At 42.1% G+C, this 12,705-nt stretch overlaps 1 protein-coding gene across 3 annotated transcripts in view; it reads left to right on the top strand.

Moving 5' to 3' along the window:
• The first annotated feature begins 6 nt into the window (after window positions 1-6).
• Window positions 7-12,705, top strand: part of HECTD2 (HECT domain E3 ubiquitin protein ligase 2) — an 82,882-nt gene continuing 70,183 nt past the window's right edge. The window contains exons 1-2 of one of the 3 annotated variants that reach the window (XM_025213241.1): window positions 7-19; window positions 6,766-6,895. In XM_025213241.1, coding sequence (XP_025069026.1) covers window positions 6,877-6,895 — 19 coding nt within the window. In that variant the 5' untranslated portion in view covers window positions 7-19; window positions 6,766-6,876. Of the gene's footprint in view, window positions 20-4,606; window positions 5,554-6,765; window positions 6,896-12,705 lie in introns of those variants that run through there. The other 2 variants (XM_025213240.1, XM_025213242.1) reach the window with 2 other exon arrangements.

Here is a 12,705-nt window from a genome sequence, read left to right as displayed (position 1 = left end):
GGCCGGCAGCGCTGCCGGGGTAGGTGCGGGGCTGCTGCGACCCGTCGCCTCGGTCCGCTCGGTGCCAGGTGCTGTCCGAGCCTCCTTGCGGCTGAGAAACGGGCAGGAGAAGGAAGGGCTCGGAAACTAGGACAGCAAGCAGCCGGCCACCCCGCTGGTTGCATCCAGGGGCGTGTTATTTCACCTGGGTTTTTTAATGGATTTATTCTTGGAAGCAGGGACAGTTAGTTGTGTTGGGCTCTGGGCACGGTAGTTGCTTCTTCTGGCTAGCAGGTGTAATATCAGCACCTTTAGGTGTGCCAGGGATCGGTGCAACTACCTGCCCCTGCTGTAGCCATCCTGGTGCCACCCTTTAGCACCGTGTAGCCACGCCTCCTTTGCTGGCGGGTGCACATGAATGAGCTGCACTGTAAGGAGTAGAGCATGAATGACAGTGCAGTATGTTTCTGGTTTAATTTGCCATCTTGGAAAGAAAGTGGCACTAATGATTTTTCAGCCAGTAGTCCCAGGATGGATCTCTTCTTTGGTTTGTTTAAACAGAGATCACCAAACATTTAATCACCAAACATGCCCTACTTTTGTGGTAGAATTAGTGCTGTTGGGTTCACAGAGAGCCCTCTAGTTTGACAGGTGTGTGGGGATGCATTAAATGATTCCACCTTTCGGTTATTTCTGAAGTTGTTATAATGCAAAGGTTATATCTCAGCCTTGTAGCTTTGATTTCCTCGTATACAATTTACCTCTCTCTCTCTTTCTTTTTTTAAGTAGCACAAACAAGTTTAGATACGTTTCTTAGAACAAAGCGGCAAAGAATGGTATCTCTAATCCTTTAACTTCAGAATTATGAAGCCTTTTAGTCCAGTCAGTTTAAATGGCATCCAGATTAGTACAACTCATCTTTTTACACCATTTTAATGTGTCGAGTGTGAATAATGCTTGTGACAGTAAAGGAGTAATGGCAATGTTAAGCCAGGTAGTGTGGGTGGACTGTGAACTTCTCTGCATTATTCTGCTAGTCTCTTTGCCTAGAACATCCTTATTCCACTCTTTGGGTTCTCTTCAAAGAACGGTGCAGTTAGCGATTCAGAAGTTGACAGACAATTGGGATTAGTTTTTTTTGTGTTTAGGATTCAAATCAGCACCTGGGGCATGTTTTCAGTGATGGGCATATAACGCCCATTGAGAATCATTCCGAGTCATGGAGCAAAAGCTTTATACACGGCTTTGATGAAGGTGGTGGATCTTGGGAAATTGTTGTACCAGACCTCACCCTTCATCAAACCCAGATGTCTGGTTCCAGAAATTTAGAAAGTATGCTGCCAGATTCAGTGCTTAAATTGCTAATAGCACCAGAGTTGTGATTGAAACTTTGGGTATAAAGCACTAAACACAGATCACATATTTTAAAGGAGAGAGAGAAATTTCCGACCCAACCTCATTAAGCTGAAGTTAAGATAGCAGTTTGGTAATTTAAGGGAAAAAAATCATATTAGAACATTTTAGTTTCTTTCAAAAATCAGAATCATGGTGTTGGTATGCAGCATCTAATGTATCCATTTAAAGTACTGTTGTTTAAATATGGAAATGCACAAACAACTCAAATACCATTAGCTGTGTTTCCCTATCCTTGTACATTCTCTCTCCAATTTAGCAACAGTCATATAGTAGCGTGCCTTACATCATCTGTTTTGACAATGAACCTTCTTGCTTTGTAATGCCAGAAAATCTTGCTTAGATTTTTTCACATGCTTGTTCCTTGTGTTAGAAATCCATTCAGTACTTGTGTAACGGGCATGGCTAGATTGTCTTGTGGTTGTTCCTTGAACTGATTACTGGAGTGAAGGCATGTCATTTTCCTTAGACAGTCCCAGTTTTGGTGGTGAATGAAGAACAGGTAATACTCAACAAGGATGCTGCCAACTGCGCTGCAGTTTTTCCCCTGTGGGTGTATGGGGGGAGGTGCTGTCACAGCTCAAAGACTGGCATTATGTTTGAATAAAAGATTTATCTTTAATTCTGGCTGTACCTCTTTGCATTGTGATCCTTCAAAGCGAAAAGTCAAGTGGAAGTAGGGAAGAAAGTTCTTGCTTGACCTTTCTCTTTTTTAAGCAGTATCTTGGGAGCTTAAAGTAGTCAGTGAATGTGTTGATCTTGCCATGTGCTCAGTTCAGGCCTTTGATGCAGGTCAGGTGATTAGGGACTGTGATGCCTTCAGGATAGGAATCAAGGGGCACATCGAGACAGGAGCGCTTATGTGCGTTCCTCCGGGGACATATAGCAGTGGCACATAATTGTGCCGCTGCTATTTGTCCCTAGGGAATGTCCCTGCACGAGCACTCTGGTGTATGGCAAATTGCCCTGGGCAGGGTAGGGGAGGCTGGAGTCCTCCCAGGGCTGCAGCGGCAGTGATCTGGGTGCATAGAGCCTAACCGGCAGCCAGAGCATGGCTCTAGCTGGCCAGGCTCCAGTTTCAGGGAGTGCATGCTGCAGCCATGTGCACCACCCCTCTTTTTTTTTTTTTTAGACCACATATATGTTTTCAGAGAACCTTTAGTTAAGCATCTTCTTTCCTTGCAGTGTGTAAAACTTAGTCTCCCAAGTCTCCCTTTACTATTTTGACTATCTCCTCTTGCCTGAGATTAACTTCAGTGACTACTTTTGCTTGGGATAAATTCAGAGAGGTGAGCTTTTCAGTGTCTTGCCGGCTTCATATGGGGTTTAACCCTTTTGAAACTCTTTATTAATTATCTTGTGACAGAGGATGCAGAAAAGGCTGAAGTGCTTCTTCGCCTCGGGCTTCACAGGCAAGGTCAGTTCCAAGACTACTACGCCAGACAGCATGGTTTGGGGAGGAGGTGAGCAGCCAACAGTGGTGAAAGAGAAGTTGATTAGGAACAGTCAGCATGGATTCACCAAGGGCAAGTCATGCCTGATCAAAGTGATTGCCTTCTACGATGAGATGACTGGCTCTGGGGATGGGGGGAGACCGCCGGTGGATGTGATATACCTTGATTTTAGCAAGGCTTTTGATATGGTGTCCCACAACATTCTTGCAGGCAAGCTAAGCAAGTACAGGCTGGAATATAAGGTGGATAGAAAACTGGTTGGAGCATTGGGCTCAGAGTAATCAATGGCTCGATGTCTAGGTGGCAGCCAGTATTAAGTAGAGTGTCCTAGGAGTAGGACCTGAGGCCATTTTTTTTCCAGTGTCTTCATCAGCGACCTGGAAGATGGCATAGAGTGCACCTTCAGCAATTTTGCAGATGACATCAAGCTGGGGGGAGTAATAGATAGGGTGGAGGGTAGGGCTAGGATTCAGAGTGACTTAGACAAATTGGAGGATTGGGCCAAAAGAAATCTCATGAGGTTCAACAAGGAGAAGTGCAAAGTCCTGCACTTAAGACGGAACAGTCCCACATACCAGTACAGGCTGGGGACTGACTGGTTGAGCAGCAGTTCTATGGAAAAGGACTTGGGGGTTACAGTGGACAATAAGTTGAATATGAGCCAACAGCATGCCCTTTTTGCCAAGGAGGCTAGCGGCATGCTGGGCTGCATTGGTAGGAGTGTTGCCAGCTGGTCCAGGGAAGTGATAATTCCCCTCTATTCAGCACTGGTGAAGCCACATCTGGAGTTCTGTGTTCAGTTTTGGGCCCCCTAATACAGAAAGGATGTGGACAAATTGGAGAGAGTCCAGCAGTGGGCAACAAAAATGGTGAGGGGGCTGGGGTACAGGGTATATGACTTATGAGGAAAGGCCGAGGGAGCTGGGCATTTTTAGTACAGGCAGTCCTCATACTTACAACATAATTGGTGCCTGAAAACCATGTCTTAAGTTGAAACGTTGTAACCCAGAACTTATTTTCCCATGAGAAACATTATTATAAATGGGGGATTGGTTCCTGAACCAAGGCCCGATACCCTATTTTCACCAAAAATTACCCAGAATTTTGTACTCAGTCACTTATAGATGAGTAATATAGCTACAATAATGTATGTATATTGTAAATAGCAATCATATTGATTTGGAGTGACTTCTTTGAAGTGACTTTGCTAGACTTTTTGAAGGGCTCTTTGTTGGTTTTTTGAAGGGTTCTTGGCTGGGGTCTTCTCAGAAGTCGGCTGCAAGTTTTTCTGGAGTTTTGTCTGCTTTGTTAAAGAAAGTGTCCAAGGAAGTTTGGACAGATGTCCTTCAGAGAGATGGGCAATGCAGCAAGCTTGTTCGCTGGTGTGGCGTGGCGTTGGATCAAGAGTTGTAAAGTTGAAACTGACATCAGAAAGTTGAAACAGGATGTCAATTTATAAACGTTGCAAGTGCAAAAAGTTGTAACTTGAAACATTGTAAGTTGAGGATTACCTGTATAAAGAAGAGGAGACTGAGTGGATTTAATAGCAGCCTTCAACTACCTGAAGGGGGGTTCCAAAGAGGATGGAGCTGACCTGTTCTCAGTGGTGGCAGATGGCCAGAACAAGGAGCAGCAGTCTCAAATTCCAGCAAGGGAAGGTTAGGTTAGATATTAAGAAGAATTTTCTCACTAGGAGGGTAGTAAAACACTGAAACAGGTTACCCAGAGAGGTGGTGGAAACTCCATTCTTGGAGGTTTTTAAGACCCAGCTAGACAAAGCTTTGACTGGGATGATCTAGTTAGGGATGGTGCTGCTTTGAGCAGGGGGTTAGACTAGATGACCTCCTGAGGTCTCTTCCAACACTGATTTTCTATTATTCTAGTGCATAGAACTTGTTTTTGACCCCAGTTGCCTTTGTAATGCTCTTGTCAAAAAGATCCTATTTGCTCAATTTTTACATTGGTGTTGTACGATTGTTCTGTTCAATCCTAGAAAAGCCTGCCATTGTTGCCTGCATGAGAGAAGTTGCCCCTGCAAATGTCTACAACGTAGATGCATGATTCTATTCTCTATTATTTCATAATGGGTTAACCAATCTCTAAACCAATTTCTGGCTTTGCAGTTTGTATGCTCCAGAAATTATTTCAATGGTAACATAGCCTTTCTTGAGACTTAGTTTAATTTCAAAGTGTCCTTTACTTTCACTGGCCGATTCCTGCATATTTTTCCCTCAGGCTGTGGGGAAGACCTACTATCTTGTATTTACAGATACTTATATAGAAGATGCAGAGAAGATATTTTAGTTTTTCTTTGTTTTAGTCTTTAAAAATGCCATTCCAGTTTGTGTGGTTGCCTGACACTTTGAGTGTTGACACTTTTATCTGCCTTATTAATATCTTTAGTATGTTAAGGGTTTGAAGTTGGAAATGGAAATATGGTAGTCTTGAAGTTCAGTGTCTTGCTATTCTAAACTTGTAGAGTTTTGACTGAGTTATGGGCCAAGAAAAATGACCTTTTTTATAAGCACAGTAAAGTTTTCAGTTATATAAAATTTCCAGCAGTATTCCAACTCCTGCCAGGTTGAAATGTGCATATCTCTGGGCCTTGCTGAGGCTCTTGAGGTTACTGCAGAATGCATCTGTGGACTTACAGCTCTTCTCAGGACTCGAGCTACAGGATTGTTTCTCCAGAGGGGAGAAGATATGGGTAGGATATTGCATTAGTAATTTTATTTATTATTATTTGTATTTTATAGTATAAGGGATTTAGACTTTTGATAGATATAAAATGTTTAGTTTTATGTAGAAATCTGAAAAAAAAAATGCCATTTTAGTGGCATGGTTGGATGTGTTGATCAGATTAACCATTGGACTAATATGAGGATCAGAATCATCACTGACGAGAGAATGGATGTAAATCACTAAACACAGTAGAACTGAATTTGTCTGTGCCAGACGTGAGTTAAGGCTTTGGATTTTAGAGATGCAGGTTTGGATTTCTGCTCTGTTATGGATCTGGTATGCAACCTTGGGCAAGTTGCTTAATATTATGCTTTAAAATAGGGGTAATATTTCCTTTTTAAAACCCTGCAAAAGTGTAAAGTATTATTCTCAAGGGGGCTAAAATATTTAACATCTGCTTCTTTAAGATTTGAAAGACGTAAGCAGTCCCTTACATGTTCCATCATAGTGCCTCATTTGGATTCAGTGCTGATTTCTAAAACTTATTATATCTACAGCAAGGGACAATGGTTCATTCAGCCTCTTTCCTGTCAGCACAGGCAGATCTTGAAGCAGCTTTTTTGATGTATTGGAAAATGTTCAGTCATTAACCTTTTATTTATAAGTTGACTGACAGTCAACACTGAAAACTTTTGAGTCATTGGCCTTCTAATTGGCTAGTAGTTTTACTTTACCAGCAAGCATCCCACATAAAAGTTCTTGGCCACATGGGGATATTTTTTTTTTAAATACCAGATTTTATTTTTAGGCTCGGCTCTAAAAACAACCTTAATACATAATGTTGTTTTGATGTAGGAGTGTGAAATACACTGTACTATAACTGAGTTGAATGCAGCAAAGTAATACAAAGATAATTATGAATTAAGTTGCAGGAGTTTATAACAAGAAGTTGATGTCATTCTAGCCATCTTGTTTGCTATTCTCACTTTATCTGCAAAACTTGGCTATAAATTACTGAATAGCTTTTAAAACATAGAAAAAATGGAAAGTAGTTTTATGTTGGGTTTCATTATTCATTTGGAAATATATGTGTTGAAAATATTTAAGTATTAATATGTTACTATTTCTTTTTCAAGAAATGCAGTATTTAAGTGTTCCATATAATAAATAATGAGTAAAATTACTTTTGTAATGATAGATATTAGTGCTTTATTGTATATACTTTTCCTGTGTGTAGGGGTTGGAGAGAGGAGCCAAAACTCAATTTTCCACGTTCAGCAATTTCATAACAACTATTAACCAAAAGAAAGAAGTCACTGAAAGCAGTAGTTCACCTACACAGCCTGTTATGCCCAACATCAAAAATGGTAAGAGAATAGAAATCGGTATTGTTCAGTCACTGGTTACTATTTATAATATGGTAATGCAAGAATGTCTTTATTGCTTCAAGTTTCTCTTTATGGTGGGCACTGTCCAAGCACATTGTAAATGAGTCTATTCCTGAAGAGCTTGCATCCTGAAAGACGAGCTCTAACAGGTAGATGAGGCAGTTACGGGGTTGGAGTCCTGTGTATTTATCCACTGTTTATAAGTATACAAGTGATATGAACAGCTGTGATATAGTAGGCCAAATGGTAGTCACAATCACAGCTTGACACCAGCTTTGCCATTGTCAGATAGCAGATTTTGGTCAGTATCATGGCAGAGGTGGGTTTTAAAGAGGTACTTAAACTGAAGTAACATGGCTTTTCAATTATTCTTTTTGTATAAATGTAATATAATGTATCAGGATGGGAAAACAGGTATTTGTGGGGTAGGGAAATGGGTGATAAAGGCTTCTGTTTTCACAGAGTGCCAAGGGTCAATCTCAACACAAAATTATATGAAGTTAAATTCTGAAGAGTTTTGAAAATGAGAAATAGTGATTTTGTATTTGTGGTGATGAAGGGAAAGCCAGTACAGGGAAATGAAGGGGGTGCAGTACATTGAGTAATGAGCAAAGGAGAACCATTCTGAATGGTGGTAATTACCGCACTCCAGCAGTCTCCAGCATCATGTGTATCAGCGTCCCCACACTGAAAAATGGCTGATACACATTAAACTCCAGGTGCTTTAATTAGAGCCATTCTAATTAAAGTGCCCCCCCTCCTCCTGGAGCACATCTATAAACACCCCTTATATCTTGCACCGTTGGATCCTGTGCTACTTTTGAGTGCCTGTATCCATTCTGAAAATACAGTGCTATGTGTAGTAGAAGCTTTGAAACTGAAAGTTATTTCTTTATTGAACAGATTAATGTTGCAAAAGTAATAGAACACTTGAAATACAGAAGTCTGGTGTGACCCCTTGGATCTGCAGTTTGTCTTCATTTATTTACTTTGGATAGGATTCTCCGGGCTGCCTAGGTCACTTTGCACCATGCAAGGAGAGCAAAACAGTCTTTAAGAAATTAGAAAAGACTTATGGAGAATTCTCTCTAAAGGAGACCTCTCTGCTGATAGAGCTGCAAGGCAGTTTGTTAGGCACAGGGCCAAATGAGTCAGAGATGGGGTGGTATTTTGTTAAGCAGGTCAGATCTGCACCCTTACCTCTACTAAAATAAGGTCATTTAGGGCTACAGCCAAGCAACTGTAACTTGTATTAGAACCAGGGGCCCTGAACCAGGGAGCTACAACCAGTTACTTATGACCATTTCTTTCATTCTTGTGATAATATAATACACATAAACTCAGTGTAAGCTAATGCAGTGCTGTCAGTCTGTGAAACTCTGAAAGAACTAAAATACCCGCTTCAAATCTCTATTGTGTTAATTTTGGACAATAGTGGTGAGAGTTTAACTGTCAATAACTCCTTCACTGCTAACCATTTTTAATGGAAATGCAACTAATATTTATTCCAGAATCCCAAACCACTCTTTATCTTTCTGGTGTCAAAAGACCCATTTGTTTTCTATTCTACTATAAAACTCTAACTTCCTCTGAAAAGCTAAACAGTTCAATCTCAATTGCCAATTCGAAAATCTGTATCACATTTGAAAGACTGCGGGCACAGTTACATTAACACCAAAGAGATGCTTCAACACGGAATTTAAGATTTTTTTTTTTTAACATAGCTATTTGTATATGTAAAGAATAGCTTTCATGCCTCTGGAGTACCAAAGGTCCAGCTTTCTATCAAGAATATAAATATTTTTTTGTTATAGTTATTACAGCATACAGTTGTAGAGGAGAAGCCACTTCAGATGTCTGTGGGGCATTGGAGATGTCAGGGGGGCATTAGGGGTACATGCCCCCTCAGATTTCTGTGCCAATAGTGGGGCACAGGCTGCAGCTTGGCTGGAGCCAGGACCCAACAGCAGTGGAGGTGGTGGCAGAGTAATTCCTGCGCCAGTGACAGGGCATGGGGCTGCAGCCCTGTTGGACCCAATGTCCAGCAGCAGTGCAGACAGTGGCAGAGTTGTGACCCCCACTGTGGTTGTGGCATGGAGTTGTGCCACCCTCTTCCCTACTGTCAGCACTTACATGTCACCTATGCTATGGGGTGACATGGACAGATGACAAGCCATTTGCCAAGTCCTATTGGCTTGTTTATTAGGATAAGGTAAGAGAACAGAAATCTGCAATGAGTACATGCATACGTTTGGAGCCACTTTAAAAGGGGAGCTGTTGATGGGGAGTGCCCAGGAGCTGTTATGTCTACTTGTAACTATTAGATAAGAACAACTTGGGAGTGATACAAATGAACCAAAACTACTCCAACCTGAGATGAAAGTGTTAAAATTGGAGCTGTTTTGCTACACTTGTATCTCCATGAAACTGTAAGGCCACAACTACTGCTGCAGTGATTCACAACCTTTCTGGAATCAAGGCACCCCTCACTGCACTCAAGGCACCCCTCCATAACTTTTGTGAATTGAGTGGCACCCTGTTTCAGAAACGAATTTTTAAATATATTTTTGCACATTATATTGCATTATGTTTACTTTCTTGTAGAGGGGGGTAGACAGTGGGGATGGGAGTTTGGTTAAGAATCACTCAGCTACAGTATAGTTTGGAGCAAGAGTCCTGTCTCCTGCCCCTCTTTGGAAACGGCTCTAAATGTACTTGTGTCCATACCCTTAGATCAGGGGTGCTCAACCTCCAGCCCACAAGCCAAACAAGGCCCATAGAGCCATCAAATCTGGCCCATAGGGACCTCCACAGCTTGGGAAATTTGGCAGTGGGGGAGCAGTGACTGTTAATGCAGCCATATTCCCAAACACCAAGTCCTGCACACCCAGTCGCAGCCAGGCCATGCTCCCTTCCAACCAGCAGGGCAGGGTTGGGGCTGGAACATGCCACCTTTTCCCCCACAGGGCCCAGCCATGCCCCCTTTTCCCTGCAGAACTGGGCTGGGGTCAGGCCATGCCCCCTTTTCTTTGTGGGGCCAAGTTGGGGTGTAGCCATGCTGCCCTTCCCTCCCTCCCTCTGCAGGGCTGAGCCATGCCCTTCACCTCCTTGCCAGGTCACGCTTCTCCCCCTCCCTCCCCACAGGCCTGGATGAAGCCCCCTCCCCCCTCTACAGGGCCAGGCTCAGGCTGGGCTGTCCCCCACCCCGCTCTGCATGGCAAGAAGGTGTCCCCTCTGCTGATCCCAGGTACTAGATTGAAACCACCATCCAGCCTGTGGTCGGACCAAGCATTGCCATCCAAGCCTCCAGGGAAAAAGGTTGAGCACCACTGCTTTGGAGAAATCTCTTAAGCCAAATTATACATGCCAACTAAAGCATGCTAGAACAGAGTTGCTTAGCTATTCATGCCTCATTAAGGTTTGTTACTCTGTTGTTCAGCAGACACCATTAATCCATCAAGCCAGCCTGTGGCACTTGTGGTTTGGGAAGCTGCTGTGTGTGGTACAGAAGGTCAGAGAGAGGCAAGGGAGCACAGGACAGAGAGTAAAAAGCAAAGCATGAGTCAGGATGGGGACCACAGGGAAAGAAGCAGAGCAGCAGATAAGATAGGAAGCACAGGACCAAGAACAAAATCAGAGCAGCAAATCAGGTGGGGAGAGAGATCTATGGCATTCAGGGAAGGCGTAGGGATTAATCTGTGGCAGGTCTGTCAAAAACATTGGCCGCCCCCACTGCTCTTTAGGCTGTACTTAATTTTTTAACTTGATTGTATTCATTCAGAAACACATTTATTTAGGCTATAACAATATTTCTTCCTTTATTGACTCTTGCAGCTCTTGTATATCTAACTTTACACATGTGAGTGGTCTTCCTGATTTGATAGATGCAGGTATAAACACTTGCTAAGGTACTAGCAGGATTAGGACCTAAGTACATAAAATTAGTCATTATGTGACCAGGGAATTGCTTGACACAAAAGAGTATCTTTTGTAGATTGAGCAAAGTCTGATATAACTTTGTGCTTTGAACAAAAACTTATTAAAATAAATGACAAATTTTGAAAGCTTTCCATTGATATTCCAGAAGTCACATGTGAATTATGACATTCTGTTAAATAAATTGAGTAGAGAAATGCTTATAAATGAATGCTTGTATATGTTTGATAAGTTAAAGTGGAAGGAATATATCTTTATGAAAAAAATTAAATGGAATATGTACTGTTGCTAATGCAACATGAAAGCTAGGTTGAAGTGCAGTTGCTGTAGTATCTGTTATAAAGGTTGAATTTGCAGAACAATTAATGTGTGTAAAATGAAATATCTTATTAATGATCTTGATTGCTCTTATTCTGTTCTCCAATTAAATATAAACAAGGTTTGTTCACTTTGACTATTTTGGACAATTTTATCTGTTCAGTGTCTCAAAGTGATGGAAAAAGTCTACTGCTCTATACCTATTCATTTTTAATTTTGCTGTAATAATCATTTCCTGTTTGTCTCAGTAAGGCTTTTTTCCCTAAGAATTTGCAGGCACCCCCTTATTGTCATACTCTGATTAAGTGTTTGTATTCAGTGTAGCTAAGCAACAGGCTAAAAAGGATAACACGATATTACAAGAAAAGAAAAGGTTATCACTGCTTTAGCAGCTCAGTACAGAAGGTTCCGAGTTCTTGCTGAATAGAACTTAAATAACAGGTTTTCAACACTTCATACTTTTTCACCTTGCAGAGAGAGTGCCTATAAATCAATGATTTTTTTAATATTCAAAAACATATCCTGTATTTAATATAAACATGTTTCTTTTTAAAAATAGATTATTTAACTTTACATTTTAACGGAGGTTGTCAGTTTAAAGTTTCCCATCTGTATTGAATTTATTAAAATCAGTTTAATTTAAATAAAACAAATTATAGAGAGCCATTTGCTGTTAAAAGTTTTAAAGCAATTCAGGCCATCAGAGTGGTGGAAGTTATAGGCTAAGTACCAAACCTACCATTTCAACCAATCTGGAAGAAGCTACTGCTGTCATAGGGTCAGAGAGAATATTTTTTTCCTTTCTGTTTCATGTAGTTTAGTTCATTCAGAATGAAGAAAACTGATTGGGAGTTAAAACAGGCTTTCCTGCTTTTTTCATCTTCCAATCTGTGAATGACAGCAGGATGTCAGCGGGTAGGTTTTTTATTACTCTAATTAATCTTGCGGGTCATAGGACACGTCCACACGAGCGTGCTTGTGCCTCTTGCCCCGCCTCAAACCCCTTAAGGCAGGGCAAGAGGCATATGCGGGAACAAAAAAAATGTTCCCTGCTCTGCAAACTTGCAGCACGGGAAGAAAATTAGACCCCTGGATACCCAGGGGTCTAAAAAAAAGCGAGGTATAAAAAAGCAGGGCAGGGCACGGTCCCTGACCATGACCTGAGGCAACTGGAGAGTCGGTTGTCCATAGAGACTCTCTTGCTGCCAGAGTGTCTCTACTGTTGGCCCCTCGCCCTGTTGCTGAAACATGCAGCCGGCGAGGCCGCATGTTTCAGCACCAGGGCTCCGGTGCCAGTGAATAAGGAGTCGGCACCCCCTTTAAAAACAAAAAAACAAACCCCCCTGGCACTTACCTGCAGTTGGAGCTGCCTGTGGCCCTGCCCGCACAGTGCCAGGCAGGGTGACAACCCCAGCGGCCCCAGCTTGGGCCCTCCTGCCCCTGCGCTGTCCTGTGCTTCCCTGGGGGGCTCTGCCAGGAGGCCCTGGAGCCCCTCCCCCACGCTTCTAAGGTAAGCAGAGGCTTTTTTTTTACTT

The sequence above is a fragment of the Alligator sinensis genome, unplaced genomic scaffold, assembly GCF_000455745.1.
Source record: "Alligator sinensis unplaced genomic scaffold, ASM45574v1 scaffold493_1, whole genome shotgun sequence".
NCBI classification, from domain to species: domain Eukaryota; kingdom Metazoa; phylum Chordata; order Crocodylia; family Alligatoridae; genus Alligator; species Alligator sinensis.
The sequence above is the reverse complement of the archived record's forward strand: the minus strand, read 5'-3'. Positions and strand labels throughout refer to the sequence as shown.